The sequence below is a fragment of the Vipera ursinii genome, assembly GCF_947247035.1.
Source record: "Vipera ursinii genome assembly, chromosome: 3".
Classification (NCBI taxonomy): Eukaryota; Metazoa; Chordata; class Lepidosauria; order Squamata; family Viperidae; genus Vipera; species Vipera ursinii.
The window spans coordinates 208,574,605-208,598,497 of NC_139516.1; the positions used below are offsets into that span (position 1 = coordinate 208,574,605).

Genomic DNA, 23,893 nt, shown 5'->3' on the forward strand with positions numbered 1-23,893 from the left:
CCAATTCCAAAGGACTTTTAATTAATTTAATGAATTAACATAAGTTTATGTTATACATTATGCTACTGAGATCTCTCTCTCTCTCTCTGTCTCTCTCTCTCTCTCTGTGTGTCTGTGTGTGTGTCTGTGTGTATTTCCCTTCTCACCCCCAAATAGGTGGTCTCTGCCTTCGTCATTCTTGTGTCCTCTACAGAGGCCTGGAAGTTTGGGGGGTTCTGTGTAGGATCCCTTACCTGTTCCCAGCATTGTGTTTTTCTGGACAGAGAACTCTAATGGGATCTGTTGAAGCCACTCTCCCAGCTTAGGAGTCCCATCCACAAGTTCTCCTCCCACTACTGGGACCACTTTGGCCTTGACTTTCCACATCCTGTCCAGTTCCTCCTTCACATCTTGCACTACATCTCCAGTTTCCTATACTCCTTTCTCCTGATATTGCTGTCGAGCACCAAGGAAATCGGGATATTCAGCCTGTTCAAATGAGGGTAAAGATTTACCGCAAGCTTAATCTCGCTACAAGAATCTGAACTACTAACGGCCAGGGGAAATTAGCAGGAGTCAAGAATAGAAAGGTATTCAAGGTGGGCCGGAATTAAATCTCTTGTGGGCGCGCAGGGACTCATGACTGATGACGTGTTTGACCCCTCCCTCGGGCTCAGCATGGTCATCGCCTACAATTGCTGTCACTTGGCCCTGCTACATCTATCACTACCGCTGTCTCCTGGTGCTTGTGTACTACCACAGTGTCTGATTGAGGGGCCAATACCTGCCTATCTGCCTGGATCTGGAAGCCCTATAGGGCAGTGGCCCCCAGGAACCGGTTCCATGGAGAAAGGTTTTTCCACGGACCGGAGCGGGCGTGGTTTTGTGTGCTGCCTGCATCCTGCAGATGGGGCTTCGTTTGCTTGTGCGGCCCTGTTGCTGGCATGCCACAGACCAGTGCCAGTCCATGGACCGGAGGTTGGGGACTTTTTTTTTTAATAAATATTTTATTAATTTTCTATTTTTACAATCAAGTGCTTAACAGACAACGTGATGACTGAGTCCATTAGTATTTCCATGGTACATGTAAGCTTCTTCAAATTAAATCCAATACTACACATCCTCTCTTCTGGTAATAGACATTTTTCCACACTAAGCAATATAATTCTTATTGTTGTTAATAAATATACAGTTGAATATCAGGATTTCTTACAGTTTTTTAGTAGTATCAAATATATTAGTTTAGAATATCTTTTCTAACCAAAACGTATCTCAACTGCATTTGCTCTTAATATCCATTTATTCAGTCCATATCCTATTTGCGCTTTTTTCAGTTTTAATTTCCCATCCATATTGAAAATATCCCGATCATTTATAATTTCAAAACAAGTTATATTTAAGTAACCAAAAGCTTCCCTTATTCACACTTCTTAGCATTTTCTTATTTCCCTTTTCATACCAAGATATAATATTCTGATTATAAATCTTATCTATCTAGTTATAATAACCCTTCTGTTTCTAGCAATCTGTTCTTAACCATGTTCAAACATCTTACGGTAATTAATAATATAACATCCCCTCTAATAGGTCAAAGCTTCTGTTTTCTTCAGTCTTACTCTAGCTTTCTTCCTTTGCCAAGTAACGTTCCAAGTCAGTGCATTTGGATCATCAAATAATTCTTCCTCAAATTTTCTATATATTATTAGGAACAAGAGAAACAATTTAGTTAAAAGTATTTCTGGAAGAACTAGCAACCTTTTGTGGGATCACTCATCTAGACTTAAGAAGATCAAGTTCATATTCTGCACAGATGTTCCTGTACACAATGCCAGTTACTCGGTTATGCCGTTCAGTGTATACTGTTCTGCCTGCATCTTACACCCTGTCACTATACGTTGGACTGTCTCTGAGGCCGCTCTCTGCATAGCCTTCAAGTCTTGCCTAACATGGTAGTCCCCTGCTTCTATGCCTACGATGCTTTGTGCCTGTTCTTATGCTGCTGTGACCGGTGCTGTATGTATGTATCTACAGGTGTGGGGGAGGTGCGTGTTTTATGTCTGTGTGTATAAATATATATTGCTTCCTTTAGATTCAACTTCCTGGTTGGTAATCCGAGAAGGCTAACGATGGAGAAAATGATCTCTCAAAGGTTTAATCCTCGGTACATGCTCAGCAGGCGCATGGGAATGAGTTTGCCCAATCTGCACGACATTAAGCCAAATGATGGCCCAACTAGGAATGCATCCCTTCGAAGTATAAACACTACACAAGGTAATTGTCCTCACTGTCAGGATGTTTCTCCTGAATTCCAGGTTGTTTCTCTCTTTGATCGGCTTCCAACCGTTGTTTCTCATCCTTCCCTTTTTTTTGAAAGGCTCTGTATAAGAAGACTCTCTTAATTTACTGATAAAGAAGAACGTTGCTCAGGGATGAAATTCTTCCAGATGTTTCATTACCCAAGTAGCTAACATCAGCAGGGCTAGAAGGAAGTGGGATTTGCCCAGTGGGGAGAAGGAGAGGGGAGGGGGAGGAGGGGGAGGACGACTGTGTGGTCCTTGGTGTCCTCTGAGCTTTGTGGGGTTCTTCCAGATGTTTCGTTACCCAAACTAGGTTAACCTCATGATGTGAAACATCACTACCAGTTCAGGGACCACCGAGGACCCCTCATCTCTCAATTTAGTCTTACCCATCAGTCTGTGATCACTTCATGGAGAAGAAATATGTAAAGGTTCAAAGTGAAACCAGAACATTTAACACAGCGGTCTTCATACTTCGCCCTTTTATGATTTGTGGACTTCAACTTCCAGAATTCCTCAGCCAGCAACGCTGGCTGAGGAATTCTGGGAGCTAAAGTCCACAAGTCATAAAAGGGTCAAGTTTGAAGACCCCTGATTTAGCAGGACCCCTTGGCACCTTTTGGTAAATAATAATAATAAGTTGGAAGGGACCTTGGAGGTCATCTAGTCCAACCCCCTGCTCAGGCAGGAAACCCTATACCATTTCAGACAAATGGCTGTCCAGTCTCTTCTTAAAAACTTCCAGTGTTGGAGCATTCAGTTTCTGGAGGCAGGTTGTTCCACTGGTTAATTGTTCTCACTGTCAGGAAGTTTCTCCTTAGTTCTAGGTTGCTTCTCTCCTTGACTAGTTTCCACCCGTGGCTTCTTGTCCTGCTTTCAGGTGCTTTGGAGAATAGCTTGGCTCCCTCTTCTTTGGGGCAGCCCCTGAGTTATTGGAACAATATGTCTCTCTGCTTCTCCTTTTTTAGCTAAAAGGTCGATTTCGAAACCCATCAGCACTTTCAGGATTCCAGAAATCCACTTCCCATTGATGGGTCAGTGTGTCCAGACCTACTACGTCGATTTTACTAACCATCTCAGCCGAGCGATCACAATTTTGTCCCCGGAGAACTCTGCACTTCTCGCGGGGTATTTCTACCTCCGGGGACTTATAAGCCTGATGCAAAAAAATTTCCTAAATGCACTTTTGGACTTCCAAAATCTGTACAAGACAGACATCAGGATATTCCCGACGGAGCTGGTGAGGAAAATGATAGAGAATCTCCCACCCCTGGATCGCTCCCAGGCAGATCAGAAGCCTGAGCTGAAGAGATTGATCAGTCATCTAATGGATAAACAAAGAGAGGTCATCAAAACCGATGATCACGTGAAGAAATTTGAGTTGCCAAAAACTCACATGCAGCTGGGTGACTTTGTAAAGCGCATCCAGGAATCTGGGATTGTCAAAGATACTGACACGATCCATCGGTTGTTTGATGCATTAACCGTAGGTAAGGATGCGTGCGGGGAGAAAGGAAAATATAACCCCTTGTTCGAATTCTAACCTTTGTTAGAATTTTTCAAGCTCTTACGTTTTCCTGTCATGAATATGTATCTTGAAGGGAAGGGAAGGGAAGGGAAGAGAGAATGGAGTGGAGTGGAGTCGAACGCAACGGAATAGAATAGATATTGGAATATATAGTAGAGTAGAATAGAATAGAATAGAATAGAATAGAATAGAATAGAATAGAATAGAATAGAATAGAATAGAATAGAATAGAATAGAATAGAATAGAATAGAATAGAAATATAGGATAGAATAGAATATGGAATGGAATAGAATAGAATAGAACAGAACAGAATAGAAATATAGGATAGAATAGAATTAGAATTAGAATTAGAATTAGAAATAGAATAGAATAGAATAGAATAGAATAGAATAGAATAGAATAGAATAGAATAGAAATATAGGATAGAATAGAATATGGAATGGAATAGAATAGAACAGAACAGAACAGAATAGAAATATAGGATAGAATTAGAATTAGAATTAGAATAGAATAGAATAGAATAGAATAGAATAGAATAGAATAGAATAGAAATTAAGGAAAATAGAATAGAATAGAATAGAATAGAATAGAATAGAATAGAATAGAATAGAATAGAATAGAATAGAATAGAATAGAAATGAAATTAAGGAAAATAGAATAGAATAGAATAGAATAGAATAGAATAGAATAGAATAGAATAGAATAGAATAGAATAGAATAGAATAGAATAGAATATTCTTTCACAGACAATCCTTTGGGGGCCTAACTGTCTTCACAATCGCATGCTATAAACTGGGGCAGGCGGAATGTGGCCGTCGCTGGAGAAAAGTGGGTAGATGAGTAAAGGCCAAGGGCAGGAAAGGAGAAATTGAGGGGCAAAAGTACAATGACTCTTACTTCCTCCTCCACCCAGTTTTCTAGAAATACAAATTTATTACTGCTATTAAGTCAACCACAACATTCTGGTTGAAGATACCGGCTGGTGGAAAATTAATTGCATTAGAGGGGCAGCTCCAGAAATGGACAGACTGACTTACTGACTGACTGACTGACTCAATCAATCAATCAATCAATCAATCAGTCAGTCGCCCTTTCTTGATTACAGGTAGTCCTCGACTTTTATGACGAGTCATTTAGTGACCACTTGTATTTACAACGCACCTCCAGAAGGGGACGTATGACTTAGATTCAAATGTCTGGTGTCTGGGCCTCCTCCGTGTGGTCATGTGACCACAATTTGGCTGCTCGGCAACCAGACCTCATTTACAGCCATTTGCAGCGCCGCACAATCACATGACACTGATTTATGTTTTACACACACACACACACACACACACACACAAAAACACAGAAACCGGCGTTTACTTCTGACATAAAAGCACCCCATGGCGAACAACGGGTCCACTTTACGTCCGCCGCAAAAAAGGTTGTAAAATCAGCCACGGTCACATGGTGACCTGCTTTTATGACCGTCAAAAACTGATGACCAAATTTGCAGGCTCCGTTATGGTCATTAGTCAAGGACTACCTGTAATACAGTATCTTCAGGGCCCCTTAGAATAGAATAGAGCTGGAAGGGACCTTGGAGATCTTCTAGTCCAGCCCCCAGCTCAAGCAGAGGGGTAGGCAACCTTGGCTCTTTTATGACTCCTGGACTTCAACTCCCAGAATTCCTGAGCCAGCCACGCTGAGGGAAAAGAGAGAGGTTTCCAAGCTGAGCCAGGCTGGCTCAGGAATTCTGGGAGTTGAAGTCCGCCAGTCATAAAAGAGCCAAGGTTGCCTACCCCTGGCCTAGGCCACTTTATGACTCCTGGACTTCAGCTCCCAGAATTCCTGAGCCAGCGACGCTGAGGGGAAAGGGAGAGGTTTCCAAGCTGAGCCATGCTGGCTCAGGAATTCTGGGAGTTGAAGTCCACCAGTCATAAAAGAGCCAAGGTTGCCTACCCCCTGGCCTATATCTTAAAATTATACTGGGCAGCTGACACTTTCCCCCTCTTTGCAGCATTTGATGTTCAAGAGATCTAGAAATGTCCATTACAATAAATCAACATTTTGTTTATTTTTAAGGGCAGCAAAAACAAATTGACCCGGAAACATTTAAAGACTTTTATACTTACTGGAAGGAAACAGAAGCAGAAGCCCAAGAGGTGAACCTGCCTCCACGAGTAATGGAACACCTGGACAAAAACGAGTGTGTTTATAAGTTATCCAACTCAGTGAAAACTAATAAAGGAGTTGGAAAAATCGCACTGACGCCGAAGCGCCTGTTCCTGTTGACGGAAGGAGCCTGTCCTGGCTATCAGGACATCGCAATGTTCAGAGATATAGAGGTGAGCCTCCCCCAAAAGTACGGGCTTAACTCAGTGACCGTTCAGAGTTAGGAGGACGCTGGGAAAAAGTGATTTATGTCCGTTTTTCACACTTAACAACTGTTGCAGCGTCCCCGCAGCCACTTTGTAACTTCAAGCAGTCAATCAACGAACGGTTGTAAGTCGAGGATTATCTGTGTATCGACACGCCTGTGCAAGTCAGGGTGTAACATTGGTAGCAAAAACATCTGGAGAGCCCCCAATTTACCCTCTCTGCCCCATGAGAATTTGGGGTGGGGGGGGAGGAGATGGAAACAGAACTCTGCATTCTTCAGCTCTTCCTTTTCTACCTCGCCTTGCAGGAAGTGAGGAACACCACCGTTACTTTTCTGCTCCTCAGGATTCCTACGCTGAAGATAAAAGTGAAGTACAAAAAGGACGTTTTTGAAGCCAACCTGAAGTCTGAGTGCGACCTTTGGCACCTGATGGTGAAAGAGATGTGCGCCGGGAAGAAAATGGCGGACGACCACAAGGTTCGGGGATGTTACGTCGGTTAACAGTAGGGCCCCTACTTCTACGATCGTTCGTTTTCTGAGATTTGCACGTAATGTGCCTTTTCCAGAGGGGCAAGATTAATAATCGAGCAAGCAAAGCAACTTTCATCCAGGCTTCCATTTTAATGCAGCTCAACCTCTACCCTGCTGTGGTTCAAACCATTTGTTCAGTTCTTCCAAATTTTCCTTAACTTTTGCAGCATTCATGTTCCTTGGTCTGATTTTATTACGACCCATCCCAAGTAACATCAGAACCATAGCATGGTAAAAATGGCTTTGTAGATGAGTAATACTCCAAAGATGTAACCCCCAAAAAAGGGGGGTATCAAGAGCAGAGTAGATAGTTTCTAGCTATTCAATTTTCTAAAGAATAGCCAAATAATTTTCTTCAAAGATGCCAACCATTGTATCTGCCTGGATTTGTTCCAAGCATCTCCTTCGGCTTTCTTAGCCAATTATATTGATTAGTCTTTAAGGATCCAAAGAATAACAAAAAAAACAGTTGGAAGGAGCCTTTGGAGGTCTTCTAGTCCAATCCCCTGGATTTTAATTGAATTGATCTCTTCCAGGGCCCCAGACATGGGCTTCCTCTGGCCAAGAACGAAGAGTTCTAGTTTAAGGAATAAAATCTGCAATTCTGCACTCATACAGCATATTCTATCAAGAGGCCCATACGTGATCCCCTAGTAGGCATTAGGGAAAAGGTGGAATCTCATGCGTAGTATGTGCAAGCTGCAGTCGGGGTTTCCTTCATCTGGTACTTCCTCTTGACATCCCATCCCTTTCTCTTTCAGGATCCACAGTATCTCCAACAAGCCCTTACCAATGTTCTTCTGATGGATGCAGTGGTGGGCTCACTGCAGACGTCAAAAGTAATCTATGCAGCTTCGAAGCTCTCTTACTTTGACAGGATGAAGAACGAAGGTGAGCGGATGGATCATTGAGATAATACTCTTTTGGTAGGGTGAAGTGTGTGACCTTCTCTACGCTCTTGTGTTGGATGGTAGCCCAAGGGCAGAGTTGCAAGTTATCCCTCATAGTTATGAAGGATGCCAAGAACCGCTGTAGACCATGCATAGGGCTTTCTCGGTGAAGAGCTCGCCTTTGCTCCCTGATCTACCGTGTTTCCCTGAAAGTAAGGCCTATACCAACAATAAGCCCTAGCTGAATTTTTTGGGGTGGACCTAATATAATCCCTATCCCAAAGATAAGCTCTAGTTTTGGGGCGACGCACAGACCTAAAAATAAACTCGGGTCGGGGTGAGGCTGCTCCTTCCGCCCCGCCTCACACTTACTCACCTTACAGCCAGGCCTCTCCTCACCAGCCCACTCCTGAGGCCTCTTCTGCAGCCAGGCCTGCATTTCTCAGAGGATTTTCCGGAAGGCCTCTGCAGCCAAGAACCGAGCTATGGATTCAAGCCGTAGCTTGGTTCTACAAGATCTCAGCAGCCGAGCACCAAGCTATGGATTGAATCCATACCTTGGTACTCAGCTGCTTAGGCCTTCTGGAAAGGCTTGACTGGAAAATGCAGACCAGAATGCAGTTGCAGAACTTTGGCCCCAGAAGAAGTGGACCGGCTGGTTGGGGCTGTTGGGCCAGAGGTGAGGTAAGGCCTACCCCGAAAATAAGACCTGGTGCTTGTTTTGGACGCTAAAAAATAATAATAATAAGATTTGGTCTTAGTTTTGGGGAAACCCAGTATCCTATCTGTCAGTTTTTCCTTTTGGCCCTATAAGCATTTATAAAAATACATGTCTCCTCTTTGTCCAGTGCCCATGATGGTCTCCAAAACAACGTCTGAAACACTAAAGCACAAGATCAACCCATCGGCTGGTGAAACGTTCCCACAAGCAGTGGAAGTCTTGCTCTATACACCAGGTATGGAATTGAAGGGGGGGGTCTCACCTCATGACGTTACCTGTCCCACTCCCCACATTCATTAAAATGGTAATATACAGTATCTCAGCAATGTTGCTTGGTATTGATCTAGAGACAAACACACGCCTAAACCCATCCAGTTTCACGGCTCAGAGACAGATTGGACCATTGCTCTTCACCGAAGGCCGAGTTTGAGTGTTGTGGGATCTGTTCAGACTCCAAGATCTCTCTTTATAAACGTGAGAAGGCATTCAGCAAATGGCATTGCAATGAAGGAATGGAGAAGAAGTTCTCCAAAGCACCTGAGGGCAGGACAAGAAATAACAGGTGGAAGATCATTAAACAGAGAAGCAACCTAGAACTTAGGAGAAATTTCCTAGGTGAGAGCAATCAACCAATGGAACAGAAAAGTTGCTTTCAGAAGCTGCGGGTGCTCCATCTCTCACGGTTCCGACTGATGAAACTCTTTAAAAGAACTTCGAGGCATTGTTTACCTTAAAGAATCTTTTATTCGAGAAATAAAGTATTGGCACTGAATTCCCCTCCCCGAGCCCAAAGTAGCAAAGCACAATTCCATCCTCCAGTTAACAGTCATAAATCACATTCCCCAATTAGCTTGAAGCGCGGGCTTTCTCCCCAGCTCTCCAGCCCGCCAATTCTTTTATCAGCTCTGGGCTCAGTAACCTTGATTCTCATGCTAAGTTTAGTGTTGTTATGACTGGACTCTCATCCACATTCCCCACTCCCTACCAGCATCAACGAATTTTAAAAGCGAAAGAAAAATGGATGCATTTCCATCTGTCGTCAAAGGAAGAACATCCGATGTTCACAGCGGTGACATTATCACTGGAGGTATTCAAGAAGAGACTGGACAGCCACTTTTCTGGACTGCCGTAGCATCTCCTGCTTGAGCAGAGGGTTGGACTAGAAGACCTCCAAGGTGCCTCCTGACCCTATTCGGTAGCATTTCTTGTTGCGACATCGCACATCTTGCTACAGTCCCTTTCAGTTGCCCGTCCTGCAGACTGGACCAAGGAGGTTGACAGCAGAGCCCTCTTGGCTACTGCAAATCTTGAGGAGATCATTTCCCCCCCCCGCCCCCCCCCCTAGATTCCAAGCATTTAATGTAAACATTCTTCCATCTTTAGGCCAGCTTGAATCCACCGAAAAACATGGAGAGGCCCATCCAAAATTGTGGTGCGCTTTGAACGGAGGAAAAGTGGTGGTCTTCGACGCATCCTCGTGGTCTCTACAGCATTCTTTTAAAGTGGGGAGCTCTAAGCTGGTAGGTGACGTTGACCATGGATTGATCGCCAAAGTTTTCAAATAATACGTAGAGATCTTTCCAAGTCTCTGGAAGGTTCTCAAGTCATTCCAGGTCAAAGGTGTTTTTTTTCTTTCTTTTTCCTTGGAAGAGGTTTCGCTTCTCACGGAAGAAGCTTCTTCAGTTCTGAAGAACTGAAGTTCATGAACTTGAACTTGAACTTCTGGGATGAGAAGCGAAACGTCTTCCAAGAAAAAAGCAAAAGTGGCCTCTTGAAAAAGCACTTAGGCGGCTTTCTGACTTCTCAAGTTATCCCGTCCTCTTTTAATGTCTTTTCATTTGTTTTAGCAGACCAGGCTTTGGGGCCCTTCAGGATTGGCCTGTTTATGCGTAGTACTGTGTCTCTCAACCTCAGCAACTTTTCAGATACGTGGACTTCAACTCTCGAAATCCTAAGATTTGAAATCCACGCATCTTCAAAGTTGCCGAGGTTGGGAAACGGGCTAGTCTTTCATCTCCTTCAGTTGATAGTAGGTTGCTGGTTGGTAGCAAAACTCAGGGGCAGGTAGGGAATTTTGTTGGTGAACATGCTTTTCCTCAAGGTGGTCTTCCTTGTTTCGTGACCCAGTAGAGGAAGGACCATGTCATTAAACAAGCAAGACCACGTGACCCAAGACCAGGCATCCTTCTCCAGCTTCTCCTTCTGAAGAAAGCCATGTTTCTTTGGGGGGATCTCCCTCTCTAAAACACGGCCTATTGAAGCAGTTAACACCTGGTGCTCATAATGAGTGGAAGTTTCTGCTCTGGAGAGCACTTCACCTTTTTATCTTAGAAAGATTTGTTGATTGGTTTCTGTAAGCTGTAAATGACCGTATACAAGGTACAGAGGTTGTGTTTGTGCAGTACCTGCAATTTAGAGGCATCGATCCCAATTAGTCACCGACGCCTACTTTATAACCTTCATCCTATTATACCAAGCTTTGATCTAGTTTAATATATAATATTAAACTAGAACTAAGGAGAAACTTCCTGACAGTTAGAACAATTAACCAGTGGAACGACCTGCCTCCAGAAGCGGTGAATGATCCAACACTGGAAGTTTTTAAGAAGAGACTGGACAGCCATTTGTCTGAAATAGTATAGGGGCTGGACAAGATGACCTCCAAGGTCCCTTCCAACTTATTATTATCATCACCATCGTTGTTGTTGTTATTATTATTATTTAGTAACTGTTATGTAGTCACTAATGTTGTATCCCGCCTCTGGGAACTGTGTCTGAATTGCTTGGCCATATAATTAACTAATGTAATTAATAAACTAATATACTGAAATAATTAATATTCCCCACATACAAGTAGATTTTTAGTAAATAAAAGATGGAAAAAGTTACATACAGTAGAATCAGGGGTCTTCAATCTCGGCCCTTTTATGACTCGTGGACTTCAACTCCCAGAATGCGTGCCTGGCTGAGGAACTCTGGGAGTTGAAGTCCACGAGTCATAAAAGGGCCGAGATTGAAGACTCCTGCAGTAGAGTCTTGAGAGGTGCATTACATGGCCCTTCCTTCCTTCCTTCCTTCCTTCCTTCCTTCCTTCCTTCCTTCCTTCCTTCCTTCCTTCCTTCCTTCCTTCCTTTTATATAGTATGTTTAGGTGTGTTTCATGTATGTGTTTCACTTTGAGAGCGGGCAACTAAATTTCATTTTTGATGTGTGCCGTTGTGCCCACAGTAAAAACCAAAAAATGACAATAAAGGTTATCTTGTCTTGTCTTCTTTCTCTTTCTTCAGAAATGTATGATCATGGCAGAACAAAGTCAGGTTTGGATCGGCTCCGCAGATTCCATCATCTATTTGATCAACACCCACAGCATGTCTTGCAATAAGCAACTGAATGACCATCGCTTTGAAATTGTGGACATCGTGGTGGATAACAGAGAGAGCGTCCCCAGGTGGGTGGAGGACACCAGGTGTGTATGTGTGTGTGTGTGGGGGGGCTTATTGAAAATCCAGAGGAAGAAGTTCGGGAGGAGCCAGTGACGGGAAGAGCTGATCCGGAAAGTCCAGAATTGGGCAAGGACCGGTTTAGCTCCCAAGTGCAGAAGGCCTGGGGACTGATTCTCCGGTGGGATAATTTCCCGCTGAAAGATCTTCCAATGAATGCTAAAAAAAAAATATATGAACGAGATTCTCCTTTAAAATGTCCTGAAATGGACGGTGGTTCCCTACAAATGAGGAAGTTTACACTTTTAAAAAAAAAATCAAAACAGTTTTAATCTGGAGGTCACACTGCTTTTCAATACAGGTAGTCCTCGATTTAATAACAGTTCATTTACTGACCGTTCAAAGGTACAACAGCATTGGGGAAAAGTGACGGATGACCATTTTCCCCACACTTAACAACCATTGCAGCATCCCCATGATTAAAAACCAGACGCTTGTCAACGGATTCATATTTATGACGTTGGCCATGTCCCCAGGGTCACCGGACCCCCTTTTGCAACCTTCTGACTAGTCACTGGGGAAGTTGGATTCACGTAGCAACTTAAGTGTGACTGACTTAAGGACTGCCGTGGTTCGCTGAACAACGGTGGCGGGAAAGTTCGTAAAATGGAGCAAAACTCACTTAACAACTGTCTCCCTTAGCCACAGAAGTGTGGGGCTCAGTTCTCACCGCGAGTCGAGGACTACCTGTATACACGTTATGTTCAGGTGATTGATCCTTCCAGAGAACCATTTTATACTAGGCTTAATTGGTCAGCTTAATAGGTCCTTAATTGGTCAGCTGGCTCCCTCAGTTATACCCCAAGGGTGATCCTGGGCTTCCAAAAGCTGCCTTCAAAGCCATTAGGGAAGGATCGGCATTTAGGAGTGACCTTCGCTCACAAGTCTGAGTTAAGTGCCTTGGTGGAGCAGTGGGCTAATGCCTCCTTAAGTAACACCAGCTGCCTGCAATTAGTGCAGGTTCGAGTCCCACCAGGCTCAAGGTTGACTCAGCCTTCCATCCTTCCCAGGTGACCCAGATTGTTTGGGGGCAATTAAGCTGACTTTGTAATAATGCCGCTTGGGGTGTGTGTGAAAGCCCTAATAAGCAGGCCTATACATAGAATGAAGGCTATTGCTAAGCACATTGGTTTGTGCTTAAATTGTAAGCCGCCCTGAGTCTTCGGAGAAGGGCGGGATATAAATGGGATTAAAATAAAAAATAAAAAAAGTGAAGACTAGACATCTGCAGTGGTTTGGAAGCCACCATCCAAAGACTGTGTGGAAGAGGCAAACGGGGTCAAATCCAGCTGGGTGGGTGGGGAGTTGCCACCGAAAGACGAGATCCACAGGTGGCCAATAAATCTAGAAATAAATTAAACCGGGAGGTCTCCAACCTTTTTTGGTTTGGCGGCCCGGAAAGGGAGGCAGGCCCTGCTACTTGCGTGCGCGTGCGCAAATGGGCCTGTGTGTGCATGCACAAGAATGACCCCCCACGCACATGCGCACAAATGGGCTGCGTGTGAGCGCATGTGCACATGCAAAGGGCTGCACGGGTGCGAGCGCTGCAAATGGGGTGGCGCTAGCGCCGGTGGGATGCTCTGGGGCGGGGCGACGCTAGCACCGGCAGGATGCTCAGGGCGGAACTAGCGCTAGTGTGGGCGGTGAGTGCATGCCCAGTGGCCAAGCGGCCACGGCCCAGTAGTGAGCCGTGGCCCACAGGTTGGGGACCCCTGCATTAAACTTTCCTGTAGGAAAAATTAAGGCAGACCATACTTGGGAATTGAATAACAGAATTGCTAGAAGGGACCTTGGAGGTCTTCTAGTCCAGCCTCCTGCTCAAGCAGGAGACCTAATACCATTTCAGACAAGTGACTGTCCAGTCTCTTCTTGAAGACCTCTAGTGTTAGATTGAAGAAACAGCAGAGATTGCATCTGCCATACAGATAGTCCTTGACTTATGACCAGTCACTTAGGGCCTGTTCAGAGTTATGACCGACTTTCCTGGGGGGTTCTTCTGACCTGGTTCCAAGGTTCTGATGGATCCCTCGCCGTGGTCATGTGCCTGCACTTTGGTCTCTCCGCAACCAGCTCACCTTTACAGCTCTTTTCCGGCATCCTGCGGTCCCGTGACAACGTTTTGTGCCGGGGTTTGTGTTTTTTTTGCCAAAAACTTCCATTTACTTCTGGGTTTTTGGCCAAACCTCCCCGAAGCAAAGCACAAACCCCTCAAAACAGCCCTAAAATTGGGTCAGTCTTGTAGGCTAACGTGATTTAGTCCTAAGTAGTCTTAGGACTACTTGTTTATTACAGCCAAAGGCCACACATGAATCAAACATCCAAACAAAACAACACCCATCACAAGAGGACATAGCAATACATCACAAATCATGATGCAATCAACGGGCGACCAGGGTCTGGCTAGTTTTACAGGCAGTATATCAAAAACCAAGCTATCTTCAGAAAACTGAATCATACTGACCTGACAATAAAGATACAAGGAGTATAGTCTAAAACTGGATCAAACATGTAATAAAATCAACGATAAAAGGTTGCGTCTTAGGATCTTACGATGCCCAGGCTCCATCCCCGGTCATCACTGGAAGACTACCTGTGCTGATTTTTGCAGAGGTTTGTAAGAAGTGTGTTTTCTTAACCCCTTTGAGAGCAGCGAGGCGTATTCCTGCAGTGTGGACGGCACGATCATTGCTTGGAACATCAGCACTTTGAAAGTGAACCGCCGATTTCAGCTGCCCTACGAAATGGTGACCTCGATTCAGTTCTACAAGAACCGGCTTTGGTGCTGTGAGTTTCCTGCCTGCCTTCTAAAATACTTTCCATCTTCCCTTCCTGTCCTAACCAACCCAAAAAAGACAAGACGGCAGCAATTATAGGTTATGTCATGGTTCCAATGAATGAGACAATTCAAACAAATTGCAGGCATAATTATTTATCTAAAAAGTCTTAGCAATGAAACGAAACATCGGCACTCATGGAGGGATGCCAGAATCTGAAATCGCCTCCCCCTAAAGCCATCATAACACACACACAATCCCCACCCTTATCTACCCGTTGTAAATCACATTATTCAATTAGTTTCACATATGAGTTTCATCTGTTACTTCTTCAGGTGCTTTGGAGAAATAGTTTGACCCCCCTCCTATTCTTTGTGGCAGCCCCTCAAATACCGGAATTCTGCTGTCATGTCACCCCTAGTCCTTCTTTTCCCATAGATTGGCCGTACCCAGATAGATAGGAGTTACCCTGACGTTTTCAACCTTATTCCTCCCTACCCATCAGATTTCCTGGTGCATAAATCACCTGTAACGAATGTGATGCTTAATTGCATCACCAGAGATCATCATGGCAATATCTTTTTTTTGCTGTATAAGCTACAGAATTGACAGAATAGAATAGAATAGGAGCTGGAAGGGACCTTGGAGGTCTTCTAGTCCAGCCCCCTGCTCAAGCAGGAGAACCTACACCTTCTCAGACAAGTGACTGTCTGGCCTCTTCTTGAAAATCTCCAGTGATGGAACGCCCACGATTTCTGGTGGCCAGCTGTTCCACCATTTAATTGTCCTCACCGTCAGGAAGTTTCTCCTTAATTCTAGGTTGCTTCTCTCCTTGATCAGCTTCCAACCGTTGTTTCTCGTGATATAATAAGATGGTATAAAATGATATCAATGATATAATAAGAGTACCAGGCTTTTCCCCTTGGATAAAGCCAAGGTGTCTGTTACAGAGTTCATACCTGAACTACTACCCCCCGTAGATAGGGCTCGCAACTTGGGAGTCCTCCTAGATTCACGGCTCACCTTGGAAGATCACATAGTGGCTGTGACTAGGGGGGCTTTCGCCCAGGTTCACCTGGTGCGCCAGTTGCGGCCCTATCTAAGCCGGGATGATTTATGCACGGTCACTCACGTGCTTGTGACCTCTCGTCTAGACTACTGCAATGCTCTCTACATGGGGCTTCCCTTGAGGACCACCCGGAGGCTCCAACTGGTACAAAATGCAGCCGCGAGAGTTGTGTTGGGAGTCTCCCGATACTTCCATGTTACACCTCTGCTCCGTGAGCTGCATTGGTTGCCAGTTGTCTTCCGGGTGAGATTCAAGGTACTAGTAATGGTGTTTAAAGCCCTACATGGCAGGGGTCCAGAGTACCTTAGGGAACACCTGCTGCCGGCATCAACTTCCCTGCGCCCTGTGCGTTCCCACAGAGAGGGCCTCCTCAGGGTGCCACCGGTCAGAGAATGCCGATTGGTGGCCCCCAGGGGGAGATCCTTCTCTGTGGGTGCCCCGGAACTATGGAACCAGTTACCGGTTGAGCTCCGGACGGCGCCCGATCTTCGCTCCTTTCACCGCGATCTAAAAACATACTTGTTCGAACAAGCCGGCTTGGCCTGACGGGGGATTGGTGGGGTTTTTATTGTATTTTATTGGGGTTTTACTATGTATTAATTGTTTTTTAGTGGGCATGTATTTAATCATTTTTTAACTTTTGTAATTCTGTGTTTTTTATTCTTGCCCTGTTCACCGCCCTGAGTCCTTCGGGAGAAGGGCGGTATAGAAATATTAATAAATTAAATTAAATTAAATACCTGATGATTAGATGGACACATCCGTGCTGTTTTCTTGACAGCAGTACAAAAGTGGCGGTCTCCTTTGTCTCCCCGGATTGCTTTTAACTTCCTAGTCTGTTCTGTAGCCCTGGGGATCTCCTGCTGGTATCCCATCCACCAGGTCAAACCTTACCGCTTTTTAAAAACTTAAGCCCTGCTCTAACAAGAATGCTAACGTACCACATTTTAGAAATATCAAAGCAACATCTGTTAAGGCAAGAAAAAGTAGACCATACGTACATCCCCAATTAAATTTTTTTAGCATAGGGAGTTCTTGACTTATGGTCAGTCACTCGGGGGCCCTTCGAATTTATGATGGACCCCCCCCCAAAAAAAAGATACTTATGGCCTTGAATTGAAGTGTGGATGGCCAGACCCTCCCGGGGGTCACGCGATTGCATTTTGGTTGCTTAGCAACCTGCCGCCCGTTACAGCTGTTTGCAGCATCCTGTGGTTACATGAATGTGATTTGTGACTTTTTTTTTTTTTTTTGCTGGAAACCGGCATTTATTCCCGGTTTCCTTCCAGGATGCCCTTTATGGCCAGCGGGTTCACTCAATGACCATGGGTTCGCTTAATGACCACTGAGAAAAATCAAATCAGGTCAACCACATAATGGCACGCTTAACAACCAGCATGAGTTATGACTGCAATTCCAGGCTCGGTTTATGGCCTTTATGCAACACACACACACACACACAGTTTTATTCCCACGAATTTATTTATTTATTTATTTATTTATTTATTTATTTATTTATTTATTTATTTATTTTATTATATTTATATACCGCCCTTTCCCGGAGGACTCAGGGCAGTTTACAGGGTAATTAAAAACCAAAAATACAAAAGTTAAGACCAAGTTTAAAAAAGATTAAATTTATCCCTGTATAAATAAAACCCCAATTAAAATAAATTAATCCTCAGCCTGGGCCAGAGAGCTCAAAGAGCCAGGTCTTCAGGTCCCGGCAGAATGAACGGAGGTCGGGGGCAGTCCTCAGCTCCACTGGCAGCTGGTTCCAAAGGGCAGGCGCACCCACAGAGAAGGCCCTCCCCCTGGGTGTTACCCGCCGGCAATCTCTTACCGGTGGCACCCTGAGAAGACCCTCCCTGTGGGAGCGCACTGGACGATGGGAAGTTGATGCCAGCAGCAGGTGTTCCCTCAGATATCCCGGACCCAAGCCATGTAGGGCTTTATAGGTCATCACCAGCACCTTGAATCTCACCCGGAGGGCAACCGGAAGCCAATGCAGCTCGCGGAGTAGAGGTGTTACGTGGGAGTATCGGGAGACCCCCATCACAACTCGCGCGGCCGCATTCTGCACCAGCTGAAGCCTCCGAGTGGTCCTCAAGGGCAGCCCCATGTAGAGAGCGTAGCAGTAGTCCAAACGGGAGGTCACGAGCGCATGAGTGACTGTGCGTAGGGCATCTCGGTCCAGGTAGGGTCGCAACTGGTGTACCAGGAGAAGCTGGGCAAAGGCCCCCCTGGTCACGGCTCCTATGTGGTCTTCAAAATTGAGTCGTGAATCCAGGAGGACGCCCAAGTTGCGAGCCCTATCAACGGGGGGTAACACCTCACCCCCCATCGTTAGAGATGGAATAGTCTGGTTGACCCGAGATGCCGGTATGCACAGCCACTCAGTCTTGGCGGGATTGGGACGAAGCCTGTTTTTTACCAGTGGGATTAATTCCATGTTTACCATTTAGAGCCCTTTTGCTTTTCGCCGCCGTCCCGTGTCACCGTCTGTTTCGACGGGCTTACTTCCAATCCTAAACTCTTGTGTTGTCTGCTTGCTTTTAAGGTATTCAAGACCACATTGTTGTGGTCAACACAAACGGGCTGCTTCGCCAAGAGCTGAAGCTGCAGAACGCGCCCGCCGAACCCTTGACGCCTTTGCTCTGCTTCCAGTTGTTTCCCGAGGTAACTTATTCCTAGCGTGGTTGGTCTCGGCCTTGATTTATGACCGCAATCGAGGCCAACATTTTTCGCCGCTAAGCGAGACAGCTCTTAAGTGAACTTTGCCCGATTTTACAACCTTTCTCCCCCTCCTCCCCCCCCGTTGTAGAAGCGAATCAATGCGGTCGTTAAGTTAGTGACACGGTTCTTCAGCAAATCTGGCTTCCCCCGTTGACCTGGTTCGTCAGAAAGTTGCAAAAGGGGATCACGTGTCCCCCAGGATATACATACACGCGTACGTCATAAATGTGGGTCAGTTGCCAAGCATCCAAATTTTGATCATGTGACCACGAGGATGCTGCAATGGTTGTAGTAAGTGTGAAAAGCCACTTTTTTCAGTGCTGCTGTAACCTTGGACGGTCATTAAATGAATCGTTTTAAGTCGAGGACTACTTTAAATTCTACATGGGCTGTTGGCAGCTTCAGGCAAAGTCCATAATCCAGAATATAGCACTAGGAAGAGCACTTAGACATATATACTTATATATCTGGGCACAAAGGGCGTAAGTGGCGCGCTCTTTTCTTTTCCTTCCCCCTCCGCCCTTTCCTTTCCTTTCTTTCCAGTCTCTCTTGGGTGCAGGGATCCTGTCACAGGTTGTCCTTGACTTACTACCATTCATTTAGTGAATGTTCAAAGTTACAACAGCACTTAGAAAGAGTGACTTCTGACCATTTTTCACACTTACAACCGTTGCAGCCTCACCGTGGTCCCGTGATCAACATTTGGAAGCAATAGCAATAGCACCTAGACTTATATGCCGCTTCACCGTGCTTTACAGCCCTCTCTAAGCGGGTTACGGAGTCAGCATGCTGCCCCCCAACAATCCAGGTCTTCATTTTGCTGACCTCAGAGGGATGGAAGGCCGAGTCAACCTTGAGTCGGTCAGGATCGAACTGCTGGCTGTGGGCAGACTCAGCCTGCAGAACTGCATTCTAACCACTGTGCCACCACAGAAGGAAGGAAGGAAAGAGAAAGAAAGAAGGAAGGAAACAGAGAGAGAGAGAAAGAAAGAGAAAGAAAGAAAGAAAGAAAGAAAGAAAGAAAGAAAGAAAGAAAGAAAGAAAGAAAGAAAGAAAGAATACTTAGACTTATATACCGCTTCACAGGGCTTTTACAGCCCCCTCTAGGCGGTTTACAGAGACACCATATTGCCCCCAACAATCTGGGTCCTCATTTTACCGACCTCGGAAGGATGGAAAGCTGAGTCAACCAGCCAGGATCGAACTGCCAAACTGCTGGCAGTCAGCAGATTTAGCCTACAGTGCCGCATTCTAACCACTGCGCCCCCACGGCGCTATTCGACACGGTTGTCTGATGTTTCCTGCTTCTTCACATTTTGGCTTCAGCGGGATGAAGCGTGGGCTACATGGTCCGGCAGCAATGAGCTCTCGATCTGGAACATGGAGGATTTCTCAACCCCCTTGCAGAAGCTGAGCCTGCCGGACTGTTCAGAAATCACCTGCGTGATCAAAGTGAAAAACCAGGTACGCCAAGCGTGTAGGAATTCTCCACGCTAGTGGGTGTTGTTTTTTTTTGTTCTGCTGGCTTTTTCTAGTGATTTTGGCCAAAATGGGGGTGTTCTGGGTGACCACAGGTCCATCTGTTGGCTTAAAATGAGAGCCAGTTTAGTCCTAGTTGTTAAAGACACCAGGATAGAAACCAGGAGAAGGTGAGTTCTAGTTCTGCCTTAGGCGTGAAAGTCGGACGGGTGACTTTGGGCCAATCATTAGGAGATGGTAAGTTCTAGTTCTGCCTTAGGCATGAAAGCTGGCTGGGTGACTCTGGGCCAATCACCAGGAGACGGTGACTTCTAGTTCCCTCTCAAGCATGAAAGCCAGCTGGGTGAGCCAGTCACTCCCTCACTCTCAGCCCAACCCACCTCACAGGGTTGTCGTCGTGGGGAAAACAGGAGGAGGAAGGAGCATTAGATATATTTGCTACCTTCACTATTTATAAAAATCAATAAAGGACATAATTTTTTTTTAAAAAAAAGCTGTACAAATGACTTTAAGCATTCAAAAGGACAGGGTGGAGAAGAATCCGCTTTCGTAGACCCATTCCAACCTATTTTATTAGCTAATAAAGATAAAATTGTTCAGAGCTCCTGGCTCCAAAGGAAGGAGGAGGCTTTTAAGAAGCAAAGGGCAATCCAACTGAAGATTTCATGTAATTTATTTAATAAATCATCTATTACGGGGCCAGACTTCTGATACGCTGTGTGTCACTGGGACTTTATACGTGGCTTTACCACTAGGAGGCAGCGAACGTTCATTTTGCTTACCTGATACCAGGGGTAGGCAACCTCGGCTCTTTTATGACTCATGGACTTCAACTCCCAGACTGACTCAGGAATTCTGGGAGTTGAAGTCCATGAGTCATAAAAGAGCCGAGGTTGCCTACCCCTGCCTTATACCAGCAGGTGTAAAACCAGAATAACACCCTGAAATATTTTTCCCTCTAAGAACGAGGGCATGACCTAACACCCTCACTCTAATTGTCTAGTCCAGTGTGTCTCAAACCTGGCCACTTTTAAGATGCGTGGACCTCCACATCCTCAATTCCCCAGCTAGCACTTGTGCTCGTGGCAAAAAAAGAGGAATATTTAGTTTAATCAACACCCAATATGTAACAAGGCAAGTCCAGCTGCCTCCTTTCCCCTCTCAGGCCTCTAGTCAAACAGATGCCTGTCCTAAAAGGTTGATTTCCTTTCCAGATGTGGGTCGGTGGCCGAGGTCTCTCCCACGGGAAGGTCAAAGGGAAGGTCTACGTGGTGGATACGGAAAGGAAACTGGTGGAGAAAGAGTTGGTCGGACACCCGGATGTCGTGAAGTCCCTGTGCTCCGCCGAGGATCGATATGTCCTGAGTGGAGGCGGACAGGAAGAAGGGAAGATTGCAATCTGGAAAGTGGAGGAGAGTCTGGGTTTCCAGTTCGTGTAACGAATCGCTTCAAACCCTGAATCTAGAAGTTGAATGTTCCTTTTAATTTATTGCCGCCACAATATTGCATTGCAGGCCGTCCTCAACTTCACAGCGGTTCGTTTCGGGACCGTTCAAAGTTACAGCGCCCCCGAAAAAAAGATGCGACTTATGACCGTTTTTTCACACTTAACGACCCTGGCGGCAGCCCCCAAATTCCGATGCTTGCCGACTGGTTCGTACTTACGACGGTCGCCGCGTCCCGGGGTCACGTGATCCCCTTTTGCGGCCTTCCAACGAATGAAGTCAATGAGGGCATCTGGGTTCACTGAACGGCCAGGTTACTAACTTATCAGCTGCAGTGATCCGCTTAACGACTGTGGCGGGAAAGGTCGTGAAAGGGGACAAAGCTCACTTAACCAATGTCTCACTTAGCAACAGAAATGTTGGACTCAATAGTGGCCGTACGTCGAGGACTACCTGTACTAAGAAGAGAGCGTCGTAGGGAATCCCTGAATCTTTGTTAATACAGGCTGTCCTAGACTTAACAGTTTCCCCCGTTTTATGACCTTTCACGCCATGGTCATTAAGTGAATCACTGCAGATGTTGGGTTAGTAACGCCGTTGTTAAGGGAATCTGGCTTCCCTCCCTTTGACTTTGCTTGTCGGAAGGTCGCAAAAGGGGGTCATGTCTCACACACACACACACACAGGACGCTGCCACCGTCATAAATATGAATTTGATCACGTGACGACGGTCATAAGTGTGAAAAATGGTCATAAGTCACTTTTTTCAGTGCCGTTGTAACTTTGAATGGTCGCTAAATGAACCGTTGTACCTTGAGAACTACCTGCATATGTTAGTTCTTCCTAGCTGTGGATAGGAGACTGAGTAATACCATATTGTAAATATTATAGGAATTATGTAAAGTTTTGAAGGCGGTCATGTCTTTTGAATGGGTGACAGGATTCTAATAAAACCAGGCCATGTGAAAAGAGATGCAACGAACTTTTTTTTTTAAAAAAAGTGTAATTATCCACACAAAATGCCAAAGAAATAGCAAACAAACCTACTATTAAATGCCAAACAGACACAGCCAAAGATCCTACGAAAAAAGTCAGACATCTCTCCTTGGAGAGTGAATATTCTTCTATCAATTTCCCACTCAAGAAAATCAAAGACCTAAAAAAAATAGAGGAAGCTAAAATAATGGTTTCATTTGATGAAATGCATAGCAGCACTCTTCACATCCAGAACCAGCAAAAGAAATAATAATAATAATCAGTGAAAACAGCCACAGTGAACACAATGCAGCCAAGGTTAACAGAGGGATAGAATCAAGATCATGTGAAGTACTAATACCACTTTACAATGCTTTGGTAAGGCCACACTTGGAACACGGCATCCAGTTTTGTTCACCACGATGTAAAAAAGATGTTGAGACTCTAGAAAGGGTACAGAGAAGAGCAACAAAGATGATTAGGGGGCTGGAGGCTAAAACATATCGGGAACGGTTGCTGGAATTGGGTATGTCTAGTAACTAGTTTAACGAAGAGAAGAGTGAGGGGTGACATGATAACAGCGTTCCAATATCTCAGGGGCTGCCCCAAAGAAGAGGGAGTCAAGCTATTCTCCAAAGCACCTGAAAGCAGGACAAGAAGCAACGGATGGAAACCAGTCAAGGAGAGAAGCAACCTAGAACTAAGGAGAAACTTCCTGACAGTTAGAACAATTAACCAGTGGAACAACCTGCCTCCAGAAGTGGTGAATGCTCCAACACTGGAAGTTTTTAAGAAGAGACTGGACAGCCATTTGCCTGAAATGGTATAAGGTTTCCTGCCTGAGCAGGGGGTTGGACTAGATGACCTCCAAGGTCCCTTCCAACTACTTCTTCTTCTTCTTCTTCTTCTTCTTCTTCTTCTTCTTCTTCTTCTTCTTCTTCTTCTTCTTCTTCTTATTATTATTATTATTATTATTATTATTATTATTATTATTATTATTATTATTATTATTATTAATTATTATTATTATTTATTGTCACCAATGGGGAGAAATAGGGAACAGGGCAGGCAACGGCAAACTTGACCCCATTTGCCTCTGCCACCGGTGGTCCTCAGCATAACGACCGCAGTTGGGGGCTCGAATTTCAGGGCGGCCATAAAATGTGTCACGTGACTGGATCCAACTTTACAACCACTTTCACCATGGTCGTTAAGCGAATCACATTGTTAAGTGACTCATGTGGCTGTTAAAGAGAATTCGGCTCCCCCAATTGACTTCGCTTGCTGGCTGGGGAAGGTCACAAATTGTGACCCTGGGACCACAACACACTGCAGCCATCCTAAACGTCAGCCGGTTGCTAAGTGCACAAGTTGTGACTGTGTGCCCAAGGCTGGCGCGAGAGTTGTAATTTTGAAAACTGGTCTTGCGTAGTTTTTTTTTTCCCAGGCTGCCGTAACTTTGAACCTCTGTTAAATGGTTAAAAAATGAGGAGTGACTTTAGTACGTCGGTGAGCCAGGTCAGCTTTTAGGAAGAGACATGGAAAAGACAATTCAGGTAGTCCTCATCTTACGACCTCAACTGAGCCCCAAATTTCCATTGCTG

The 23,893-nt window shown here is 45.1% G+C and overlaps 1 protein-coding gene across 1 annotated transcript in view; it reads left to right on the forward strand.

The window, feature by feature from the left end:
• DENND3 (DENN domain containing 3) overlaps positions 1-23,248 on the forward strand; it is a 57,089-nt gene extending 33,841 nt beyond the window's left edge. Inside the window, exons 12-23 of the mRNA XM_083360035.1 lie at positions 2,069-2,250; positions 3,245-3,766; positions 5,873-6,135; positions 6,477-6,647; positions 7,463-7,592; positions 8,440-8,547; positions 9,696-9,832; positions 11,599-11,759; positions 14,462-14,595; positions 18,215-18,333; positions 19,717-19,854; positions 21,084-23,248. Of these exons, the coding sequence (XP_083216161.1) occupies positions 2,069-2,250; positions 3,245-3,766; positions 5,873-6,135; positions 6,477-6,647; positions 7,463-7,592; positions 8,440-8,547; positions 9,696-9,832; positions 11,599-11,759; positions 14,462-14,595; positions 18,215-18,333; positions 19,717-19,854; positions 21,084-21,308 (2,290 nt within the window). The 3' untranslated portion in view covers positions 21,309-23,248. The remainder of the gene's footprint in view (positions 1-2,068; positions 2,251-3,244; positions 3,767-5,872; positions 6,136-6,476; positions 6,648-7,462; positions 7,593-8,439; positions 8,548-9,695; positions 9,833-11,598; positions 11,760-14,461; positions 14,596-18,214; positions 18,334-19,716; positions 19,855-21,083) is intronic.
• The last annotated feature ends 645 nt before the right edge of the window (positions 23,249-23,893 follow it).